The sequence below is a fragment of the Dendropsophus ebraccatus genome, chromosome 1, assembly GCF_027789765.1.
Source record: "Dendropsophus ebraccatus isolate aDenEbr1 chromosome 1, aDenEbr1.pat, whole genome shotgun sequence".
NCBI lineage: Eukaryota > Metazoa > Chordata > Amphibia > Anura > Hylidae > Dendropsophus > Dendropsophus ebraccatus.
In genome coordinates, this window is record NC_091454.1 from 82,578,406 (window position 1) to 82,603,049 (window position 24,644).

General features: G+C 40.0%; 1 protein-coding gene across 2 annotated transcripts; it reads right to left on the bottom strand.

The window, feature by feature from the left end:
- Positions 1–1,484: 1,484 nt before the first annotated feature.
- MGAT4C (MGAT4 family member C) lies at positions 1,485–23,175 on the bottom strand. Of its 2 annotated transcripts, none has more exons than XM_069955720.1 (4): positions 23,091–23,175; positions 11,100–11,249; positions 3,886–4,030; positions 1,485–2,942 (listed from the first exon to the last, which is right to left on the bottom strand). In XM_069955720.1, the coding sequence occupies exons 2-4, from the start codon at positions 11,196–11,198 to the stop codon at positions 1,786–1,788; spliced, it is 1,401 nt and encodes a 466-aa protein (XP_069811821.1). In that variant the 5' UTR covers positions 11,199–11,249; positions 23,091–23,175; the 3' UTR covers positions 1,485–1,785. The 2 variants fall into 2 exon arrangements, with proteins under 2 accessions (XP_069811821.1, XP_069811822.1); XM_069955721.1 differs by lacking the exon at positions 23,091–23,175 and adding an exon at positions 13,230–13,278.
- Positions 23,176–24,644: the final 1,469 nt, after the last annotated feature.

The window sequence follows — 24,644 nt, forward strand, 5'->3', positions numbered from 1 at the left end:
CAATTTCAACACCCAAGACCCAGGCCCTTGATCTGCAAACTCCTTCACTTCCACTTGGCGCTAAACACTACATACCCCATCACTATCTATGCATGTTTGCAGCTCTATGACCAAGATTTGCAGATGTCTTCCCCTGATACCCTGCCATGAAAAACATTATGCTGTGCACCTAACCACAGAAGGGTGAACTGGCGTGCATGCCAAGAGAAGAGCTGGCAAAGCCCCCTGTACTGTTGAGATTTTATGATACATTGACGTGAAATGGTGACCATAGGGCATAACATTTAAAACGTAGGTGAGCTCCTACAGAACTTTGGGCAGCATGGTGGTGGCTTTACTAATCTACAGCTTACAACTGCTCTATTGTAAGGCATATCATTGTAAAACTTAAAATCATGTAGGTGGTAGACAAGTCGGTGGACGTACATTATTTCGACAGATGAGGTAATGGACAATAATACGGAAATTACAGTGATGTCACTATAAAAGCTGGGTCAACAGAAAATCAGCAAATGCAAGCACCAGGGTATTTAACAAACAGTAGGAGCCTCATCTTCAAGGCAATTCATTAGCAATCCATAAAATAGAAGAATTTTGGCAAAAAAAATGGTTCAATACCAACTAGTTTGACTAAACCCCAGCGCCACCAATAGCCCTAGATCATTTGTATAACACTTTTTAAAAGCCCCAAAATCCTTTATAACACAGTTTGGTCACTACAGAGTGTATTTATGTGAAAAACATAAAGGGTGTTTGGCAATTGCTCTGCTAAAATATGGAGCAGCCAAACAAATATGCAAGTAGCACTGCTATTTGCCATCTTGTACAACCCCCCCCCCCTCGAGATTACGTGTTCCTTGCCTAAAGGCCCTATTCCAACAACAGATCTGACCACAGATTATCTGCCAAAGATTTGAAGCCAAACCCAGGAACAGACTATAAACAGAGAACAAGTCATAAAGGAAAGACTGAGATTTCTCCTCTTTTCAAATACACTCCTGGGTTTGGCTTCAAATCTTTGGCAGATAATCTGTCGTCAGATCCGTTGGTGGAATAGGGTCTTAACTCGTCTAAAGAGTGAATAATTACATGTAATATTTTGATGTGGAAAATAATCTCTCTTACCTTTCACTCTAAAATCAGATATATACCATACATGAACTTTTTCCTCAAAGTATTGCGGTTTTAAGATATATGCCATTGTAAAAAGTAGCACTAAAGTGTTTAATTGGCAAAAAATTATAATAAACAAGACACATAAGCACTTCAACCAAAGTTTAATGGATTTAATTGTAACAACCGGTAGTAAACCATAAAATAAAAATATTTCATCCACAGTGTTTAATCACAGTGTTTAATTATAGTTTGTTTTGTGCATTAAACCTTTAAGATTATGGTAAAAAAATGATCTCAATATAGAAAGAAAATAGAGGTAGTAAAATACTATACCATAAAGACAAAACAAACATTAAAGCAAGACAGATGTGTATGTCCATAGTGACATTTCCATAGATTTTACATAAAATCTTAAAATAAATAGACTACAAAATTACTGTTAGATTATGGGAAAATTATGCTTCTGTTTGTTAAAAAATAGGACATTCAAAAACACCAATTGACTTGAATATTGACTGACAGAAATAGTAAAATATAAAGAGCCTTTTTACATTTAATTTGCCATTTGCATTTCACATATTAGCAAAAAAGTAGTCCATAGGTGAAATAGACCAGTTGGCATTCAACTGAAATGTCTTTCTTCCATGAGGAAGGGAGCAAATGAATCTTTTATTGGTTCAGTGTCTCAGTAGTCCAAACACTTATGCTTTTAATAATTAGCCATTCATTTTGATTTTTAGTCACTAAAATCCGAATGCATTCAATGTTAAAAAGTACTTTACGCTCTATATTGTCCATTTCAAAGTTTCCATTTATGAAATCACCTAACCTAAGGTATGTTGTACATTTTTTGTTCTTCTTAGTCCCAACTAATCTCTCTCCAACTTCTAGGGTTCCATGGTGTAGAATATCGTTTTGACGATCTTCTGTCCCTGTGCTCACTTTGATTTTGCTTATTTTTATAGGTTTCTCAAACACAATGTGATAAAAGTCACCACTAGAAGGAGGCTTGGCCCAGAAATATTCTTCAGCACTACTATAAGCCCTATTAACCTCATAATTTTCAAATGTATTCATGTTTGTACTGAGAATGGCGGAGGGGTTATCAGGTATGTCAAGCAAGTCCTCTTCAAAATCATCATCCTTTAGTTTGTTTTCAGCACCTTTATATGATGAATAATATCCCATATGCTGAAAAAGAGATGGCTTAAACCGAATTGCTTCTTTTTGGGCTAGAAGGCCTCTAAAATGAATCAGTAACCAATCACAAGGCATTTCCTGGTAGAACATAAGCAGAAAATGGGCTAGTCGTGGTACATCATGAGTATGATATAGTTTCCCAATATATCCTAGCTTTGAAAACTCCAAGGTCACCCAATTTGATCCTTTCTTGGAATTGATTACTTTTTTAATTGTTGTCAAGAAATTCTTGGCACATCTAACATCATCCTCAAGCATTAAATAATAATCAGAGAGATTAGCACAAAAATTTAGTAGGAAGGCATAGTCAACATTTTGTTTAGATCTAAATTTCACCCGGGCATCAGGATCATTATAATTTCTTTTCAAGCCTTCTAATACGGGATAGTACTGTACAGGAGTATGGATAATTGCCAGTCTTCCTGCAATAATATGATGGGAGAATTTTCTTGATATATCTTGGACAATGCTTTCACACCAGGCTAGGTCAAAATCTGCTAAATGAACAACTACAGCTATCTGCTTCAGTTCTTCATAGCTTGACTGTTCAAATACAGACTTGATCGTTTCAAGCAAATAATTTCCTTTTTTCCTCTTCACAGATGATAGGCCAATTGTTAGAAAACCTTTACAAAAAGAAAATACAGTGAGTATTCATACTGTTCTTTTACTTTTATTTTTTATATAGTACTTCATGTGCTTTACAATTGCTTTGGAAGGCTGAGACCATGTTCTAAAGATTTAACCTCTTGAATATGACATACATTTAGAGATTCATTTTGCACTGCTTTAATTCAATAATTTTGTACTTACAATCATAAGTGTCCCATTTTAGTGTTGTAATCACATCTGGCAGCCACTAAATCTCAATATTGATGAATGACAATGGATTGTGAGTAAGATTTTAAGATTTTATTTTAGTTTTGATGTCCTTGCTGGACAGTGGGTAGGGATGAATGTTCTATGAAAGAATTGCTGCTTTTAAGACCAGGAAATGTTCATTTTTTATTTTTATTTTTTGCTCCTTGGTTTCAAAAAGCCATAACATTTTCTAACATTTTTATTACAGAAGAGGTTTTTGTTTTTTTTTTACTAGTAAACACTTTTTAAACCCCTAGGGGGCTTCATGCCACCTATCCTTCCATACAGATTCCTTATGCTGTCCTTTTTAGCACTCCCTTCCTTTTTGTGCTCAGTTTTTCTTTAGCCTGCTTAAGAAACTCTTGTGACCTCATCACAGGTCCTTGAACTTTGTAAGAGCAGTCCCATCATGTTTTGCACCAATAAATAGGCATTACTTCATTTGATGAGTGCCAAATTCATCTATTCTACTATGGGTATGTAAGTAGGAGCTGAAATAATATAGCAAATAGTTTAAACTTCACCAGTGATTACTTTATAGCTTACAGTATTGCCTTTTCCTTCAGTGCTATAATAAATACCAAGTTTTACATGTTTCTCTTTTTGCAATGATGCAATAATAATATAACTTATTTTTTCTTTTGTACTTGATAAGATGACTACGTCCTTGATCCTTTTGGCTGGATTACGGTCAAAGCTATTACTTACGTTTTCTTGCTATTGGTATTCCAGCTAATATTTGATAAGTAACATTTATAGATGAGGAAAAGTTAGAGAATTCCCTGACTGTATTGCCATATGAATCTGGATTTAATTGGTGAGTAGAAGCATCTCTAAGTCTTTTATCTTCTTCCTGCATCAAAATCACAAACATAAAATATTAAGGAGGGCAATCCAAAAAATAAAAAGATTTATATGATGGACAAATTATAAATTCAACAGATGTTTCCAAAAATCCTGTATCTAGATATTGTCATTATTGAATATACTTGATATGGTGATATTCTTTAGTAGTGAAGTAACCTTATAGACTCCACTATGTGCTTACGAAGTGCTGTAGTCTGTGACCGGGGCATGATTAAAGGGGATTTCCCGCTCTGTTCGGGTTACTAAGTTTTCCAGTGACCCAACCAGACACATTGTCTGCACTGCACTGAATTTCGTGTGGCCGCTATTCAATAAATAGGGGTAGTAAAAAATTTACGCCATGTTTTTTGCAACCACATGGAATCCCGGCCGGAGTGTACACAGAGGGCCACATGTATCATCCGGCGAACAGTGCCGATTTGCGTATTTTTTTATTCGCAAATGGCCGATTTGCAAATAAAATATTCGCAAATTCGCACTTTCCGCCGAGTACGCCAGGGGGGCGGAAAGGGGGCGTGTAGCGGGCGTAACGGAGGGCGCGGACTCAGAGTCCCCGCGATTTACCATCCGTTCCGCCCAAATGTACGCCGAAAACCTACTCCAGTCCTCAGCTGGCGTAGGTTTTCGGCGGTGCGCACCGGCGCGCACGGGATTTATGTAGAGGCAGTCCGCCTCTACATAAATCTCCGTAGCGCCGGAGCTGCGGGGGCATTTATAAGTCCGGCGTAAAAAACGCCGGACTTAATAAATGCCCCCCAGTGTGTATACACTTCCGACGGGATTCCATAGACGATTTGCCGCTGTCATTAAATAATGTCCATTGTTGCAAACCTGCAATAATGGCCGTTGTTTAATGAAAACTTACGTTGTGTGAACATGGCCTAGAGGACTATGCCAGCAAGCAGCAAGATTACAATATATAGGGCTTGTTTGGCATGCCTTGGATGCACGTAGATCTGTTGCTGTTCAAACACAATTGTAAAACATGATTAGGCTATGTACAAACAGAAGGGAAGTGTTTATAGGGATAATATGAATGTTCTTTATTGTTTAAAAAAATATAAAAAACACACACTCACACAGACCCCAACACTGCGGTCTGGGTAATGTCACATGAAAAGAATTAGTTACAAAACGGACACTTATGACCACAAACCTGTGAACCAACAAATGGAGGGTTGTGGACCCCAGACCCTCTATTGCTGGTTCACTGGTTTGTGGCAAGGGATGTGTGATAGGCGTACTGGTGCCTTACTGTCAACCACCCCACCAGGGCCAACCTTTGGGGTGTACGACCTGTGCACTTGCACAGGGTGCCTCACTCCCGGCCAGCTAGGGGGTGCTACAGCAGACAGAGAGCTGCACTGCACACCTGACTAAAAAGAGAAGTTAAATGTGCTGGCTGTCTGCAGGAGCGCCCTCCCCAGCTGGCCGCCCGCCCTCCTCCCCAGGCAGACAGGCAGCCTAATTTAACTTATATTTCTAGTTAGGAAGTGCAGCTCTCTGTCTGTGGAACAGGGCCAGTGTAAGGGGCTGCAGTGTGTGAGGAGAGGGACCTGGGCTGCAGCTGCAAGGATGGCACACTCTGACTGTGACACTGTCTAATGCTTTGCCTGTCCAATCTATGTATAGTCTGCACAGGCAGAGAGACTGGGCAGCAGTAATACACATCATTCTGCAGCTTCTCAGTGCCTGTACTGTAGTGATGTGTATTACTGCTACCAAGCAGTTTCAGTGCCTGTGCAGACTGTACATAAATCGGACAGGCAAAATATAGGCGATGCTTGAAAATGGCGAAGACTGTTCGCTGAAACGTTGCTCCAGTTTTTTTCATGCTGCACTTTGCTGTGATTATGTTTGACGTTGATCATCAACTTTTGCACATGGAATAGATACACATCTATTTCACCGTATTTACAGAGTGCTGTGGATTATCTCCTGCTTATTTAATCCTGCCTTTGGTCAAGACAAGATCCGCTGGCACCAATTCATCCAGGAGTGCTGCTGAACTATCCTTTACATATCTATATGTAGTTGTATGTATGGTAGAGGGGTAGCTGTGTGAATGGCTGACGGGGGGTATTTGTGTGTATGGCAGGGGGGGAGGTCGGGTGTTGCCTGGAGGGGGGGGAGGCTGAAGGAGGCTTAAGGGGAGGGCACCGAAAAAAGGTTTCGCACAGGGCGCCATTTACCCTAAGGCCGGCCCTGCACAACCCCCCCCCCCCCCTCCCCGTCCTTGTGATGGTGCATACCTTATGTGTATTTTTCTCCCTCAAGTTACTGCCTATAAGTTGTATTAGCCATCTGAGCCGTGTTAAATGGTTTGAGCACTTGCACTTTATGGCTGGGTTCACACGCTGTAACTGTGCGGCTGTATTTTTCATGCGGCTGTAAATGTGCGGGTGAAACTCCGGCCGTGGGAAAAAATAGACATGCGGCTCAAAACATACGGTCATTTACTTGGAAATCTGGTTCAACTAAAAATAACAAATAAAATGTTAAGAAAGTGATGGAAACACCTCTGGATGCATCTGGGAAAGCAGGGAACAAAGTTTACATGAATCGCTATTACCGGGGTTTGCGATCCTCTGCACTATAGCCGATGTGTCTCATGGTTAATATATTGAATTAATAAAACACATTTTCTGTCTAATAAAGTCCCTTTTATTGTTCAATAATTAAATATAAACGATTCCATCATTTTGCAATTAAATATACTGTTAAAATATATATATATATATATATAAATAAATGTATATTTATATATATATTTATTTTTTGACAGTATATTTAATTGCACAATGATGGATTCGTTAGAATTAAATTATTGACCAACGAAACTGAATTTATTTAAACGAAAATGTGTTTTCTTAATTAAATATTAATTAGTACAGGAAACTCCATAAGCCGGTAATTCATATGCCGGCAATAGAGCATTCTGTACTAATCATCACTTAACTTTAATGAAAACATCAAATGTTTCTTCTAATTATGTTATGACAATAGCATTATTAGAAGAAACATTTAGAATTATATGTGCGCTCAGCTGATTGGCTGATCGGCTGAGCGCACATATAATGAGCCGGTCCGCAGCACAGTGACTTCATTGTGCTGCGGACCAGCGAAGAGACAACATCGGGGTGAGTATAGAGCTCTCCCCACCCCCTCCCCAGCACTGCACCCCTCCCAGCAAGGAAGGGGGGGTCACTTAACCCCTTCCTTGCTGGGATGGGTGCAGTCTGACATCAGTCTGGCCCCCAGGGGGTTAAGGGGGATGCAATACATCCTCCCTTAACCCCTTGGGGGTCAGACTGTAAGCAGCGATCTGTAAAGATGCTGCATACTGTAAGGTGCACAACACCGCTCACAATGATGGGTGTTGTGCTCCTGTTTGTGTGTTTTTTGTGTGTTTCTCCCTTTTTGTTTTTCAGATATCGGTATCCAGGGGATTACGTCGGATTCCGTGGACTACGTCGATGACCAGCGTTTTTTTAATGTTTTTTTTAATAAAATGGTCAATGAGGGGTGTGGGGGTGTTTTTATTTGAATAAAAAAATTTGTAAACTTGTGTCTTGTCTTTATTTCTTTACTTTATAGACTTAGTAGTGGAAGCCGTCTAATAGACGGAATCCATTACTAAGTCGGGGCCTAGTGTTAGCCGGTATAAAATGGCTAACACTAACCCCCTATTATTACCCCAGTACCCAATGCCACCAGGGGTACTGGGAAGAGCCGGGTGCCAGTGGTCCCGGAGCGTCAATATTGGCGCTCCTGGACCGGGCGGCAGCAGGCTGGTAAGATTTAGGCTGGGGAGGGCCTAAACCAATGGCTCTTCCCACCCTGGTGTTACCAGGCTGCTGTCGTTTGGTTTTTAACCCGGCTGGTTATAAAAATAGGGGGGACCCTATGCGTTTTTTTTTAATTATTTATTTATTTAAAAAAAAAAAACGCATAGGGTCCCCCCTATTTTTAGAACCAGCCGGGTTAAAAACCAAGCGACAGCAGCCTGGTAACACCAGGGTGGGAAGAGCCATTGGTTTAGGCCCTCCCCAGCCTAAATCTTACCAGCCTGCTGCCGCCCGGTCCAGGAGCGCCAATATTGACGCTCCGGGACCACTGGCACCCGGCTCTTCCCAGTACCCCTGGTGGCATTGGGTACTGGGGTAATAATGGGGGGTTAGTGTTAGCCATTTTATACCGGCTAACACTAGGCCCCAACTTAGTAATGGATTCCGTCTATTAGACGGCTTCCACTACTAAGTCTATAAAGTAAAGAAATAAAGACAAGACACAAGTTTACAAATTTTTTTATTCAAATAAAAACACCCCCACACCCCTCATTGACCATTTTATTAAAAAAAACATTAAAAAAACGCTGGTCATCGACGTAGTCCACGGAATCCGACGTAATCCCCAGGATACCGATATCTGAAAAACAAAAAGGGAGAAACACACAAAAACACACAAACAGGAGCACAACACCCATCATTGTGAGCGGTGTTGTGCTCCTTACAGTATGCAGCATCTTTACAGATCGCTGCTTACAGTCTGGCCCCCAAGGGGTTAAGGGAGGATGTATTGCATCCCCCTTAACCCCCTGGGGGCCAGACTGATGTCAGACTGCACCCATCCCAGCAAGGAAGGGGTTAAGTGACCCCCCTTCCTTGCTGGGAGGGGTGCAGTGCTGGGGAGGGATTGGGGAGAGCTCTATACTCACCCCGATGCGTCCTCTTCGCTGGTCCGCAGCACAATGAAGTCACTGTGCTGCGGACCGGCTTATTATATGTGCGCTCAGCCGAACAGCCAATCAGCTGAGCGCACATATAATTCTAAATGTTTCTTCTAATAATGCTATTGTCATAACATAATTAGAAGAAACATTTGATGTTTTCATTAAAGTAAAGTGATGATTAGTACAGAATGCTCTATTGCCGGCATATGAATTAACGGCTTATAGAGCTTCCTGTACTAATTAATATTTAATTAAAAAAACACATTTTCGTTGAAATAAATACAGTTTCGTTGGTCAATAATTTATTTCTAACGAATCCATCATTGTGCAATTCAATATACTGTCAAAAAATAAATATATAGATAAATATACATTTATTTATATATCTATTTTTTTTAACAGTATATTTAATTGCAAAATGATGGATTCGTTAGAAATAAATTATTGATCAACGAAAGTGTCTTGATTACAAAGAAAATGTGTTTGATTAATTTAATATATTAACTATTAGAGGCATCGGCATTCGGCATCATTGCCGGCTATTTTTGAAGTACTCCGTACGGACCGCCTGTCAATCCACGGCCGCATATTCAGCCGCAAACAATGGTCTTGTTCATTTTTTACGGGTCCGTTTACGATAGGGCCGTAGATTCATACATAGTGTGCACTGTGCAGCCGCATATCCTATACTTCCAAGCATACACACGAACCACCAAAAATACCGCCGCACAATTACAGCCGCAAATACAGCCGCACTCTTACAACGTGTGAACCGAGCCCCCGGCTATGTTCACACTGCGCAGGATTCCGGCCGCATTTCGTATGCCACCGTAGATGTGCGGCTGAAACTTTGGGTGTGGGAAAAATCGACATGCGGCCGGATGCGTACGAAACGCAAACATATGCCCGTAGTACAGTTATGCTTCCCTAGCTTGTTTCGAAGCAATCTGAAACAGGTAATTTACTTGGAAATCTTCGCCCAGCCCAATAAAACTCACAGAACCTTTTGGATCGAAAAATCAAGTTCAATTTGGCTGAAATAAGTACTTCGTACGGAACCGCATGGAAATCCATGGCCGTAAGTTGGAACATTTCCGTCCTCAAACAATGGTCTTGTTCTTTTTTTACGGCGCCGTATACGATCCGGTCGTAAGTTCATACGTAGTGTGCACTGTGCGGCCATATATCGTATACTTTCAAGCGAACGCATCAACTTCAAAACTACGTACGTATATTCGCGGTTCGCACTACGGCCGGAAAGATACGTAGTGTGAACATAGCCTAACTGTGTATATACTTATTGACTCTTATTCCATGCGTAGGGGGGAACATTGTACGATGGCAGCATCACTATATTAGATATATTCATTTGGGGGTGTCTGGGTATCCCATTTTTTGCATTTGTGTGGTCATAAGTGTCCATTTTGTAACAAATTATTTTCATGTAACATCACACTGACCTAAGTGTTGGTGTCTGTGTGAGTGTTTTTTTTATATTTTTTAAAAAAGTAAATAAAAAATATTCATATTTTCCATTTAAACGCTTCCCTTCTGTTTGTATATAGTGAATTGTGTGTTGGGATATTTTATTGTGTTGAGGATTTTGTTTTCTTTGATATTCAGGCTATGTTCAAACAATGTAAGTGTCATATTAATCATGGCAGTTGTTGCCGATTTGCAACAACGGTTGTGATTAATTTGAGACTTACTTTGTGCTGCCCTCTATGGAATCCCAGCCGGAGTGTATCCACATAGAATATACTCCAGCCCGGATCATGTCAGTTTTTTGCTGCCGCTATTCATTGAATAGTGGCCGCAGAGAACCTGTCAGTGCACACAATGGAGTGTCGGGCCCCGGGCGCACGCTCCATTGTGTGTAGCAGGGAATTCAGATGAGGGCACACACGGATGCGCTCGTATCCGAATCCAGCAGAAACGAAGATCATCTGGCCGGTACTGCAGGCCGGTCACATAATCTCTTTCTCCTGAAAGGGATGGGGCAGTAAAGGGAGCAGGGGACAGAGTGGATTGCACAGAGACCAGTTTTCTTCACTTTCTGGATGCACACATGCAACTGCACAAATTAATACAATATATAGAGACATCTATATAACATTTAGTGTAATATATATTTCCCCTATCTGGAGTTCTCCTTTAAGGTCATCAGATCTGTGGTCAGGTAAGGACCTATGGTCATAATTTGGACGCAAAAAATGTGTCTGTATCATGCTTGTGTAGAAATATCCCAAATCTAAATAGCAAGCATACACATACTCTTGGCATTAACAAGGATCAAAATGAAAATAATTGCATTGTGTCTTACCACAACATATTCATCTTCAATGTATAAGTTCATGAACATCAAGCAAAATATTAAGACCCCAAGGACTGGTAATGCTGACCGTTTTCGAAAACATCTCATTTTATCCAGATATTTATATTCTGTAGTTTTATGAATAAATGCATATATTTCCTAATAAAAGACAATACAAATACATATTTAGTTCATTGCTTGGCTGCATCATATGTAATGCTAGTAAAATGTGCAACTATTAATATAAACGCCTAGTTTAATTTCCAGAATGAATGCAGTAATTTTACTATGTTAGAGAATACATGCGGTGTTAAATATTTTATAAGAACTGGCATTCTTGAAAAACTGACACATGAAAAGCATTACAAAATAGATCACATATGTGTAGACACACTGGCATCCATTCCACCATTAGGCTTCACTGTAGTGATAGCATTGGGCAGGTATAATGCTTAGAATCAAGACCAAAAAGTTGGTTTCAACACAACTTTTGGGTTCTTGGTCTCTTCAGTCACCAATGCCATTCTCACCGATTACTTCATTTGGTTAGGTAGTCCGCTCTAGAAAGAGGTCTGGTTGTTCTATGCTTCTTCCTTTTAATTTTGGAGACCAATGTGCTCTTGGGAACTTTCAGTGCAGCAGAAAATATCTGTCCCCTCCTCCAGATCTGTGCCCCCCATGCCCTACAGGCATTGCTTTCTGCATTATGGCTTGGTTTCTCCTCTGACATGCATTGTCAGTTGTATAGACAAAAGGGTAGACTTATCATACATGGTTTAAAGTGAACCTGGCTCAGTTGCTCCTAACAACCAATCAGATTGTACCTTTCATTCCTCACAAATTCTTTGGAAAATGAAAGGTGGAATCTGATTTGTTGCTAGGGGCAACTAAGACAATTCTACTTTATACCATGTTGGATAAATCTCCACCAAAGTGTATATTTAAAATCAGTCCCAATCAACTGAATTCACCACAGGTGACTTTAAAATGTAGAAACATCTAAAAAACAATAAAAATAAATGGGAGGCCACCAGAGCCAAATTTCAGGTACCATAACAGTGGGTCTGAATATGTATAGCCTTACAAAAATTTAGTTTTTTCTTTATTATACATTTGCAAATATTTCTGGCATCATTAAAACATATATGAAGATCACCTTAAAGCTATGTTCACATAATGTAAAAAAAAAGAGGGGCATCCGCTTTTTCTATTTAAAAAACGTTCGTTATTGCCACAATTTAACTGACTGCAATGCAATGCATTAAAGTCAATGGAATGACGAACGTCCAATGAACACAATGTATAAAATGACGGACATTATCTGGGCGAAAGTCAAAATAATGATCGTGTCAATTATTTTAGGAAGTCTTTTGCAAACAAAGGACGTTATTTTTAAGTTGTTCACACACAGTTTTTCTTTCTTCACTGTCCTTTCTATGTTTTTACTATTAAATTCAATGGACTTTTCAATTAAAAACACACCAAAAGGGCAATTAGTCCACCTAACTCGAATAATGTACAAACAGCTGACAGGCGACCAATCTTCAAAATAACGGATGCCATTTTCGACTCAAAATGAAAGACGCTAAATGCAAATGTCGAAGCACTGGTAATAGAAAAATTAGGAATGGTAGCCAGAGGTGCGGTCTCCTACAATTTTTGTCAAAATGAAAGACGTCATTCCAAAAATTTTAAACTGGCAAGAAAAAACGTTGTGAGAACATAGACTAATGATAATAAGGAGTTTAAAAAAAACCTGCTTATTTCTGTAAATATCTTTGATATATCACTATGTATTGTTCATTAGTTCTTAAACATAGTAACATAGTAAATAAGGTTGAAAGACTAGAGTCCATCAGGTTCAACCTAGGGAAACTTCTTAGCAAATAAAACATAAAGGTTATATAATTTAGAAAGAGAGATCTACGTCAGAAACACTAGAGGGCAGTATGTTCATGCAAATAGAAAGTCGTAATCTAAAATTTATCTTGTCTTCATCAGATTCCAGCAAGTATAGTTCGAAGTGTTTATAAACAAGTAGCTCACATTTAACTGACCAGCAAAAATACACACAAACAAATGTCCTTATGTGTCTTGTGTTTAGAGCTGAGCTGTGTTTATTTTGGTTTACATACTCACAGCATTTATATAGGCTTGCCGCAATAAAGTGTCTGATGCAAAAGAAATATCAATGGGATGACATTGTTAAAGGTGCTGCTCTCGCCACTTAAAATTCAGGTAGCCTCCTCACATGGCCTGACTGGAATTCCTGATAAGCATAAAGCATAGATACTAGCTGAGAGGCATTTTTTTCCTACTGCAATCAGAACAATTTTCATACTTATTGCATGTATTGCAAATAAAACCTAGATTACTACATATTCTATCTATCTATCTATCTATCTATCTATCTATCTATCTATCTATCTATCTATTTCCTTTAAATAATGTTGTGTTGTGCTTGACCTAAGCAGAAAGTTATAGGCACCACCTCCTAAAAATAAGAATCCATGCACATAGTTAATAAATACTACTACTTACACCTATGTCTACATGTATAAATCTTCATAAAATACTAGAACTTACTTTCCCGAATGATATGCTGCAAGCTATTATACCTAACAATACCCAAGCCAGGTAAAGACCCTTCCTTAGCCTGTCCTGTAGTTGTAGGCCAACATCACTTTGGAATTCAGATTTGAAACTGTATGCAATGACCCTGACCACAAAACTCCTAGATATTCTTCCCATAGTGATTAAACTAGGTTCATCATGGAGATGCAGGCCCAAGACAACACTCAATTTCCTTAAAAATTGTTCATTGGGTGGATCCTTCTCTGCTCTTTTATTTGGATACAGAGAGGCCTTTATTAATGTCTACAGGAATTACAGTATACAGTACGTTGTCAGCTCTGGAATACTTTAGATTTTAGGCCTCGTTCCCACTGAGCAAAGGTAGCGGAATTCCGCGACGGAATTGTCCGCCGCGGAATGCCGTCATCCTCCCGCTCATAATGAGAGTCTATGGGAGGCGCGCGCTCCTGCTCTGTACATGTTCATTCTTCAGCGCGTACAGAGCAGGAGCGCGTGCCTCCCATAGACTCTCATTATGAGCGGGAGGATGACGGCATTCCGCGGCGGACAATTCCGTTGCGGAATTCCGCTACCTTTGCTCAGTGGGAACGGGGCCTTATGGTGCAAGAGTGCTTGCTAACTCCATATTATCTGACCCTTTCAGACAATGCAAGGAAATGGTGCCCACTCTTGCCCCTTGTGCATATCTTGTCTTTGTGCTTATCCTGGAGATTCTTGCTGAGGTAATAAGATCTCATTGTTTTGATCACTGCGTTACAGTTAAGGATACCCTACACACTGTAGTTCTGCAGGACAAATATTAGTGCCTTTCAACAACCATTAAATTTACAGCCCTCAGATTATCTGACATCCATTTTTATTACATGCTGCTATGTTAGATCAAATTAAAGATTGCTGGACGCAGGCCCGCTTCTGCCATGAGGCGGAATGAGCCTTCCGCCTCAGGCGGCAGATTTTGCGGTCTGGCAGGAGGCGGCATTATGTCCCCCTGCTGTCATTTTTGTTAAGTATCACTTAACAAAAATTTGAGCGGACGCTCACCTGTCCCATCGCCCGCGCTCTCCGCTGTCTCCACATCCCGTCAGGTCCCGCGACGTCACCCTGCAGCTGTCATCGACTTCCAGGCTGTGGTGGGTGCACGGGGTCAGTGGGGGACGCACTGGGATTATCGGGTCACGCGGGGCCGCCGGGGGGTTGTTGCAGTTTGATGCGGTGCGGGTGGCGCCCCGTGCGACCCAATCACCCCACTCACTCACTACAGCCTGGAGGTCCATGAGAGCTGCAGGGTGACTTTGCGGGACCTGACGGGATGTGGAGACAGCGGAGTGCGCGGACAGGTGAGCAGCTGGCTTGGGGGGGGGGCGATGCGGGCCATCGCTCAGGGGGCCGCCGCCTGAGGTTTGCCTCAGGCGGCAGAGACCCCGGAATCGGCCCTGGCTGGACGCCTAAAATGGTGAAATGTTGGGTTGATTTAAAAGCTGAGACCAACTATTTTTATGGAGCCATTATTGCCAGTCAGCTTTATACCAGATATTTCAATTTTTGCAAAGTCCCTTTAAAGTAACTTTCCCCTGACAACTACTCATCTCTGCCATACCATGACAGTGCTATTGAAAGTGCACTGGACTGAATAGGCTGGCACTCTACTGAATTACACAGTAGATTATTATAGAGGGCATGAGGGGAGGTAGGGGATATTGACAAACTATGTTTGCAAGATACTATTTGACCCGAAATAAAAGAAACAGCAGCCTCACGCCAATAAAGGGGTTATATCAAGCACTGAACAGCTGATGCTGATAATAATAATAATAAAACTGATGGACAACCCTGTTGACTAAAAGGAGGGGAAGGAGGGAATACATTCAGGAGGCAGCACTGTGTACATTTGGTCAGACCTTAATCTTTCTTGCAGGTACAGCATGAATTCTCTAGAAGTAGCAGACAAGTTCTCAGGCCAGGCTCTCCCCTTGTGCATAGCACTAGTGAAATGAAATTCCCTTATCAACAAGTATCAGTTTGGAGGTAAGTGAGACACCTAGTGGCCAAGAGTTTAGTTGTTGTGTTTTTTTTTTTTTTTTTTTGTCTGGGGTAAGGAGTCATTTTGGTAAGTCAAGTTATTTTTAACTATGTTAGAAAACACATAAGCTATCAAATGAAGGGAAGTTGTTTGAAACTATCACTTTTTAAAGAAAAATGATGAACATTGCTCTTAAAATGTGTTGCACAATTACGCTTCTCCGACCTGATCTAAAACATGCTGAATTATGGAAACACTTATGGGAAGTAAACAACTGTGGTGGCATGTGATGTAGCACCTGACCAAAACATTCATAGCATCCCTTTCTTGAACATGCACAAACCTATCAAACCTATACAAGCCATAACTAGCTTTTACTTTTACATAATTAAATGACAAAAACTTCATACTCGCCCTCCAATCGCCTTCAATCGCCGCTTCAATCTTCTATCAGCTCCCATTCAAAACTCCCTCACTTCCGGGTTCCAGTGAAGTGAATGCGAGACAAAAGGCTGGCTGGAGGGCATCACATGGCTTCATATGATGTGCTCCAGCCAATGCAAAGGCTGCTGGTGCGCTGGTGGCAAATTTGTTTAACAGGGTCAAATAGCTTATTAACACACATTACCAAGTTATATAACTTTGTAATGTGTATTATATAAGCTAAAAAAGCAGATCACCTGAGTTGTCGTAACCTGTGCCTGTGATGAAAGTTATGATAAGGTTTGTTTCACTCATATGGAGCTATAATTATAAAGCCTATTTTTCAACATGCAGAAAAGCTATCTCATAGAAATCACTATCCACAAATGTCACTGAGGTCCATAGAAGCGCTCATTTACCCTCTAAGCTGGATATCTTTGTAAATGTTACAGAATAGAACATTTGATGTGTCATATCTTCAGCTAAATTAATTTCCAAACAAGGAAATACTGTAATTATTTAAACATTGAGGCAGATTTGCCAGTTCTGTGTTATTCTTGAAATATAGTCTAATGATTAGTGATAAGCGAGTACTAAAATGCTCGGGTGCCCGTTACTCGAGACGAATATCTCCCGATACTCGAGTGCTCATTTCGAGTAACGAACCCTATTGAAGTCAATGGGAAACTCGAGCATTTTTGCAGGGGACCCAAGTTCAGTAGAGGGAAGGTCGTGTGAAAACCTGTCAACCTCAGAAAATGATAGAAACACCACGGAAATGGACAGGAAACAGAAGGGACAGCTGCCTAATCGCACCATTATGCCAAATTCTGTGCAACAGTCTGGTTTAAACAGAGGTGGGCATATGGACCACCCAAAAACTCAGCCTGACACAGCATGGCAGTGAGAACGCAGGGAACCATTAAAACAGAGGTAGCATATGATGAACCACCCAAAAACTTAGCCTGACACAGCATGGTGGTGAGGACACAGAGAACCATTAAAACAGAGGTAGCATATGAACCACCCCAAAATTTAGTCTGACACAGCATGTCAGTGAGAACACAGGGAACCATTAAAACACAGGTAGCATATGAACCACGCCAAAATTTAGCCTTACTCACCATGGCGGGGAGAACACAGGGAATCATTAAAACACAGGTAGCATATGAACCACCCCAAAATTTGTGACAGCAAGCAAGGTTACTGTGTGTTTCCATTCAGTGACAGCAAACAAGGCTACTGGGTGTTTACATTCAGTGACAGCAAACTAGGTTACTGTTTTTTTTAAATCAGTGACAGCAAACAAGGTTACTGGGTGTTTGCATTCAGTGACAGCAAACTAGGTTACTGGGTGTTTGCATTTAGTGACAGAAAGCAAGGTTACTGTGTGTTTCCATTTATTGACAGCAAACAAGGCTACTGGGTGTTTTTAATCAGTGAAAGCAAACAAGGTTACTGGGTGTTTGCATTCAGTGACAGCAAACTAGGTTACTGGGTGTTTTTAATCAGTGACAGCAAAATAGGTTACTGGGTGTTTGCATTCAGTGACAGCAAAATAGGTTACTGGGTGTTTTTAATCAGTGACAGCAAACAAGGTTACTGGGTGTTTGCATTCAGTGACAGCAAACTAGGTTACTGGGTGTTTGCATTTAGTGACAGCAAGCAAGGTTACTGTGTGTTTCCATTTATTGACAGAAAACTAGGTTACTGGGTGTTTGCATTCAGTGACAGCAAGCAAGGTTACTGTGTGTTTCCATTCAGTGACAGTAAACAAGGCTACTGGGTGTTTTCAATCAGTGACAGCAAACAAAGTTACTGGGTGTTTGCATTCAGTGACAGTGAACCACCCAAAAATTGGTGACAGCAAACAAGGTTACTGTGTGTTTCCATTCAGTGACTGCAAACAAGGCTACTGGGTGTTTTAATCAGTGACAGCAAACAAGGTTACTGGGTGTTTGCATTCAGTGACAGATAACTAGGTTACTGGGTGTTTTTAATCAGTGACAGCAAACAAGGTTACTGGCTGTTTGCATTCAGTGACAGCAAACTAGGTTACTGGGAGCTTGCATTCAATGACAGCAAACTAGGTTACTGGGAGCTTGCATTCAATGACAGCAAACTAGGTTACTGAGTGTTTGTATTCAGTGACACCCCTTTTACACCTTGCAACCAGTAGTGAACTTAGATATAGCTTGAGTAAGAAAGACAGAAATCTGGAAACATACTAGTGGTCCCACTAGTTTTTGCGGGGCTGTGGGATAAAATCTGTTGGTGGCTGCACCAATACACTCTATGACACCCCCTTACAATGAGCAGTGAAGTTCTATGCAGGCGTACTACAAATCAGAGCAATACAGTGAAGTACACCAGGACCACCAGCCACAAAATCATAAAAGAATACTGAGCACTTCTTAGGGGTCTGTATGCAACACCTAATGTCCCCTTTCTGCCAGCAGCCGATCACCACAGTGTGCTGCTGAAATCGTGGTAGCAGCACTGCAAGTCCCAGCCAGCAGCCTGTAGTAATACTATTAAAAAACTATTTGAAGCCCTGAAAAGGGCTGTTTGTTTATATTGCTAGTATATTCCCTGCCTACTGGAACGCTAAATCCTACACTGACGCTCTCCCTGAGAAGCAGCAGCTCTGTCCCTAATCTCTCACAGCATGCGTCTGAAGTGAGTACTGTTGGCGGCGAGTTTTATATGCCAGGGTCATATGATCTGGCCAACCAATCGCTGTTATCGACATGTATGGGTCCCATGTGATCGCAGGATGTACCAAAGAGTCTCCTGCATGTTTATTGGCTGAGAAATAGCGCCCAAACTTACCGGAAACAGATGATGAGATTTTCTCGAGTATCGTGAGATGCTCGTCCGAGTAATGAGTACCATTGAGTACCCTAATTCTCGAACGAGTACCAAGCTCTAACGAGCATGTTCGCTCATCACTACCAATAAAGCTTTACATTTTTCACAGTGGCTTGTGCTATATGATAAATGCATTGTAGTGAATGGCTTACTTTGCACCAATATTCTACACTAGAGTTTTAATATATATTATTATTTTAATATATTGTTACTTTCCAAGCCACACCCCTTTGGTTTAGTCATGCCCACAGTCAAACAGGAAAAAAGAATCAAGAAATCTATCCATAGTGCATTATTCTTTTCTGTGTATTTGCTTCTAAGGGGCCCAAATAATGATCATGAACATTATTTGCGGTCGTCATTATCAAAAGACGGCATCTTTTGTCATTAAATGACGGTCAGTTCCCATTGTGGGAACATACACCTGTTGCCTAGGAAGCAAATACACAGAAAAGAATAATCCACTGCGGAATTACTGGACTGAACAAAAAAGGGGTGTGGCTTGGAAAGTAATAATATATTGAAATAATAATATATATTATTTTATTATATTATATTATATTTTAGTGTAGAATATTGGTGCTAAGTAAGCCATTCACTAATTTGTATAAAAATGTAGACAGTCTAAACAATACATTTATCATATATATATAGCACGAGCACGAGCCGCAGTGAAAAATATAAAGTATCATTAGACTAAATTTTAAGAATTACATAGAACTGGCAAATCTGCCCCAATGTTTAATAATTACAGTATTTCCTTGTTCGGAAATTAATTTAGCTGATGAAGATATGACACATCGTATGTTCTATTCAGTAACATTTACAAAGATATCCAACTTAGAGGATTAATGAGCGCTTCTATGGACCTCAGTGACATTTGTGGATAGTGATTTCTATGAGATAGCTTTTCTGCATGTTGAAAAATAGGCTTTATAATTATAGCACCCTATGAATGAAACAAACCTTATCATAACTTTCATCACAGGTACGGAAAAGGTTTTAACGCCTTTATTCATAGATATTTGAAGGATTTTGTACTGAAATATTTTGCAAAGCGCTGAGATACTGTGTTCAATTTCAGATAATTTATTTTCCAAAGCTTGCTGCTACAGCTCTTCACATTAATATATTCATTTGTGGCCGGACAGGATGGTCAGCAGTATCATGGAGAAAATCCTTTCCTATCCTACACATAATTGCAGTAGCTAGCGTTCACACAGCAAAGCATGCTTTCTCACTGAGAAAAGTTATCTACAGTAGGCCTCCTTGGAAAAAAGGGTAATTGGCTCCCTGTGGCAATTTTAGTATTTGCCAGAAAGGCAAGCGGCTTTGGCAAATACATTTTACAAACGGATAATCTGAATCTTTTAGGATAAATTGTAAAAAGACAAATGTTTAACTAAAAGGGCCCCTTATTTAGACAAACGTACCCTTTATCCTTTTATTGTTTCCATTTTACCTAGTTTATTATTAAAAATAATTTGTTCACTTTTGAAAACCCATGCATGAACAGGCATATGAATATTAGACATGTTATAAAATGACATTTACTGCAATTTTCTAATGAACTTATAGACTTAAGAATTTCCTTCATATACAGAAGTGATGTCAGAACGCAGTAGAGGAGCTGCAGGGATTCATTGCTTGTGGATTCATTCCTTCTGGATTCCCTGTAGCTTGGAAGTGAACACATACTGTTTGACAACAGCCTCTGCCTGTTTAGCTATAGGCAGAAATTCTGCTGTTGTCAGCAATGGCCTAAATTCTGCTGACAGATGCACAATATACTTGATTGATCCTGAGTGGTTTCTTACTACAATTTAGAATATTAGAATACCCTATGCTTATGCACACATAGGACTGTAATGCAGTTAGGATTACAATGGTAACAATACTGTATGTGCCATTTGTAACATACTATAGATCATATAAATAATGTACCAACTATTTACGGTTTAGTAATTACTTTGTATACGTATTTATGCAGAATGACCCAAATTGGATAACCACAGCAACTGAAACCTTTTATTAAAATTATATAGATAATTATACATTATTAATAATAATGTCACAACCGTAGGTAGGGTAGCCTAAAAAGGATTGGAGAAGCCCTAATCTGGTCCCACCATCTGACACTGCCTACTTGCCTCAATAGTCCTAGGCTACTGCCGACAACCATGCAGATGGTCCCTATTTGCAATAAGGTGTTTACACGTAAACAAGGACAAGACAAACTTACATACAAGAGGTAGTCAACATACCAGAGTCAAACCAAATGGGCAGCACTGTACCAAAACAGGATCCAAAAGAATAGAAAGGTAACAGAGATAAAGTCAGGGAAAGCCGGGTAACAATACAGGAAAATATATGGAGATGCTTGCACACTGGAAAAACTAGTCTAATAGCCAATGGGGATATCAGGGAACTCATACGATTTAGAGGAGATCAAGGACCTGGTCCAGGATGTGATTGGATTAGACACACACAGAAACAGACAGGGCAAGGGTGAGTGGAAGAACCAGATGTCAATAACCTAACCTCTGATTTGCTTAACTGTTAAGTGGCCAGAGGGAACTAAGCAGGGAAGAGACAGGTGTGACAGATAAATCAATCAGCAGAGCAGAATGAGTAAAGTTGTATTCAGAAAGTGTTCAGAGAAGAGCAAATAAAACATAGAATACAAAATGTAAAATCATGACTAACAGCGCAGTCTTGTCTGTATGTCAAGGAGCCAAGGTCTCAACAGGCATGGACACAACAAATTAATTCTTCATTTTTAATAACAAAGTGCTAAACAACTACCAGAAAAATGGAGAGGGGTGGCTTACTCTGACATGCCTTTATACCAGAACCTGTACACCTCAAGGTAATGAATTAAAGATAAAATTTGGATGCTTTCTGCACACTCGTATGCTTTAAGGGGGTATTTCCATCTCATTACGTTATTCCCCATCCACAGCACAGTGGATGATAAGCTATTCAGTGGTATGAATTTCCCTTTAACTGTTTTGTGGGCCTATTGATTACATTGCATGCATTGAAACCCCATGTCACAAGAATTATGCTATTATGATATCACATCTCTCCATAAAAAAGAAGAAAAATAAAAAGCTTCTTCCTTTAGATATAGCACTATGTTTAGTTATTGTAACAAGTATTTTAATAGGATGACAGTGAGAATGCTATTTGTGTATTGATGGTATGGAACATAAGTTATCAGCTGTTACACAAACAATCCAGTTATATGAAGACTAAGCAGCATGGCATATATGCTACTGGCATGTCAATACACTGTATGGTAAAACCTTTCTAACAGATCACCACTTTCACATTTTCACCCCTGATCTAAGCTATTTTTTTTCTGTGACAGATTTTCAATGAACATCAATACATATTGGCTGGACCAGATTATATGAAGGGCACATTGACAAAGGTTTTCCACCCCCTCAGGGATGTAAAGGAACTCCACCACCCATCCTTGCTGCCCATTTTCAACTGTCTAGATCTCTGTGATATCTATCTATATATTAATATGTCAAGAGGAAGCAGCATTGTGTTTTAACTTGCCCCTTGGGCTTATCTTGTACTCTATAGTATATATCTATTTAATTCAATACATGTAAGAATTTATAACCTAGGGACTCACACTAAGGAAAGGTCTTTAGGAAAGTTAAAAAGGGATTCAAAATCTAAAAGAAAAAAACGGGTAACTACGCATTGAATTCGGATGCGGGCGCACATGGGTGCGTCTGCATCCGAATTTAGCAGTCAATGCAATGCCATCTGCTGTATGTGTAATGGCCCAGTCTGGTATATATTGTCAGGCGTATGGAGGTATATTGTCGCCATTGGCAACCACAGACTGTCTATATTGGGGCCTGTGTGTTTGTGTCTTTTCCTGGCATCTCTTGTGGTAATGTATTAAATGAGCATTGTTTTCTGTTATATATTTGTTTAATATGCTGTTATGTATTGACCTCTATTGGTACAAGTGTTATTACAGTTTCCATAGCAACCCGCTATGAGAATATTGATTGGTCAATTTATATGTTTGTATACAAGTGTTGAGCTTGATCAGTGCTCCTCACCTGCAACCCATCAGACTCTAGTGATTCTCCAGGGAAAAGCTAGCTTCACCCACCTTCTACCCAGAGGGCTGTGGGGGTCTTGACAGTTGACAGTTGGAAGTCTGGCTTGGCCACAGTCACATCTAACCTCCCTGCATCACCTCAGTAGTCCTGTCAGACTTAAAGTTCAGTCTCCTAACTTGTTTTCAGGCAGCTATAAGAATTGATACATGTCCTCAAAGTCTCAGTAGGACATTCTCTGTATTTATTAGTGTCTGCTGTCAGATTAGATTAGCAAAGTGTTAGAGGGTCACCAATTCACCATCCATAATTTCCTGCCTCTCAAGTCAGTGTGTTCATGTGTCTTCCTCCTGTTTGCTAGTGAGCGTTAAAAGCGTAATTTTTTTCAAGTCAGTAACTTCAAGTATCTATTCTCACGTACCTTATAAAGGCTGGAAACCGCAAAGTCCCTGAAACAGGTCTGTCTACACTATTCCTGTAATCCTATCTATCTACCAAGTCCAAGTTATAGTAACCAAGGTAACCCCCCTGAAGCTAAGGACTCTGATCAAGCCAACATATATTCATCATCAGATGCCCCTGTATTGGATTGTACATAGTTATTTTTCAAGTAAAGTTTCCATATACTTGCACTGCTACTGTGTAAAGACTTTTATTAAAGATATTCCCCTGTGAATATGCTGAGAGGTGAAGGGCCCCGACACCCTCGGACCCCACCGTGACAGAAAGGTTACAGAAGGTGAGCCCTAAGGTTGCACTACACCACCCAGCAACAACCCCTCAGTATATTACATATGCACACATCATTATTTTAATGGTCATTCTTTATAACGGGCATTAAAATAATAGTTATGCCTATTATTTCAGGGCGCTGTTTAATGAACAGGGTCCTGAAATAATAGCTGTTCACACAATGTAAAGTGTGGTGGTAGCCGCACTTTGCATTGAAGTGAATGGTTAAATGATTGTAAAAATAGAACGTTCCTGCAGCCGATACAGAGGTATCGGCTGCAGGAACGTCCTGAATGCAGCCTAGCGTACGGCAGTTTAACAGTGTACATTGCTATGCAACGGACGCTGTTAACCCAAATGTGAACATAGCCCCATGCTGAAACTAAAACCAGAGATTTAAAACAATTTACAGTTTATGGCCAAGTATCTAGAAGAATAATTTCATTAATGCTGAAGGTAGAGGCTATATAGTTGTAAATAGTGAAACCTACTATATGGACTTTTTTTTTATTAACCTGAGTCTTAGGGATTTATTAAAAATATTCTGGTGGAGATTGTCCAAGAAGTTTTCCAAAAGACATTTCACATTTATGACACAAAATTAATCTCCCCTCTTGTCTTATTGTACTTTAGAAACGTCAGTTTAAAACTGTGTACATTGCAGAAAAAATACTTTTTTTTACACATTCCACACATAGATTTATTTTTTCTAGAATTAATTCCTTTATTGATCAAGACACTGTAACTGAAGTGCTCAATGGCAAACTTTGATGAAAAACTCATTTTAGAAAGAGATTAATAATGTGGCTAGTAAAAACCAAT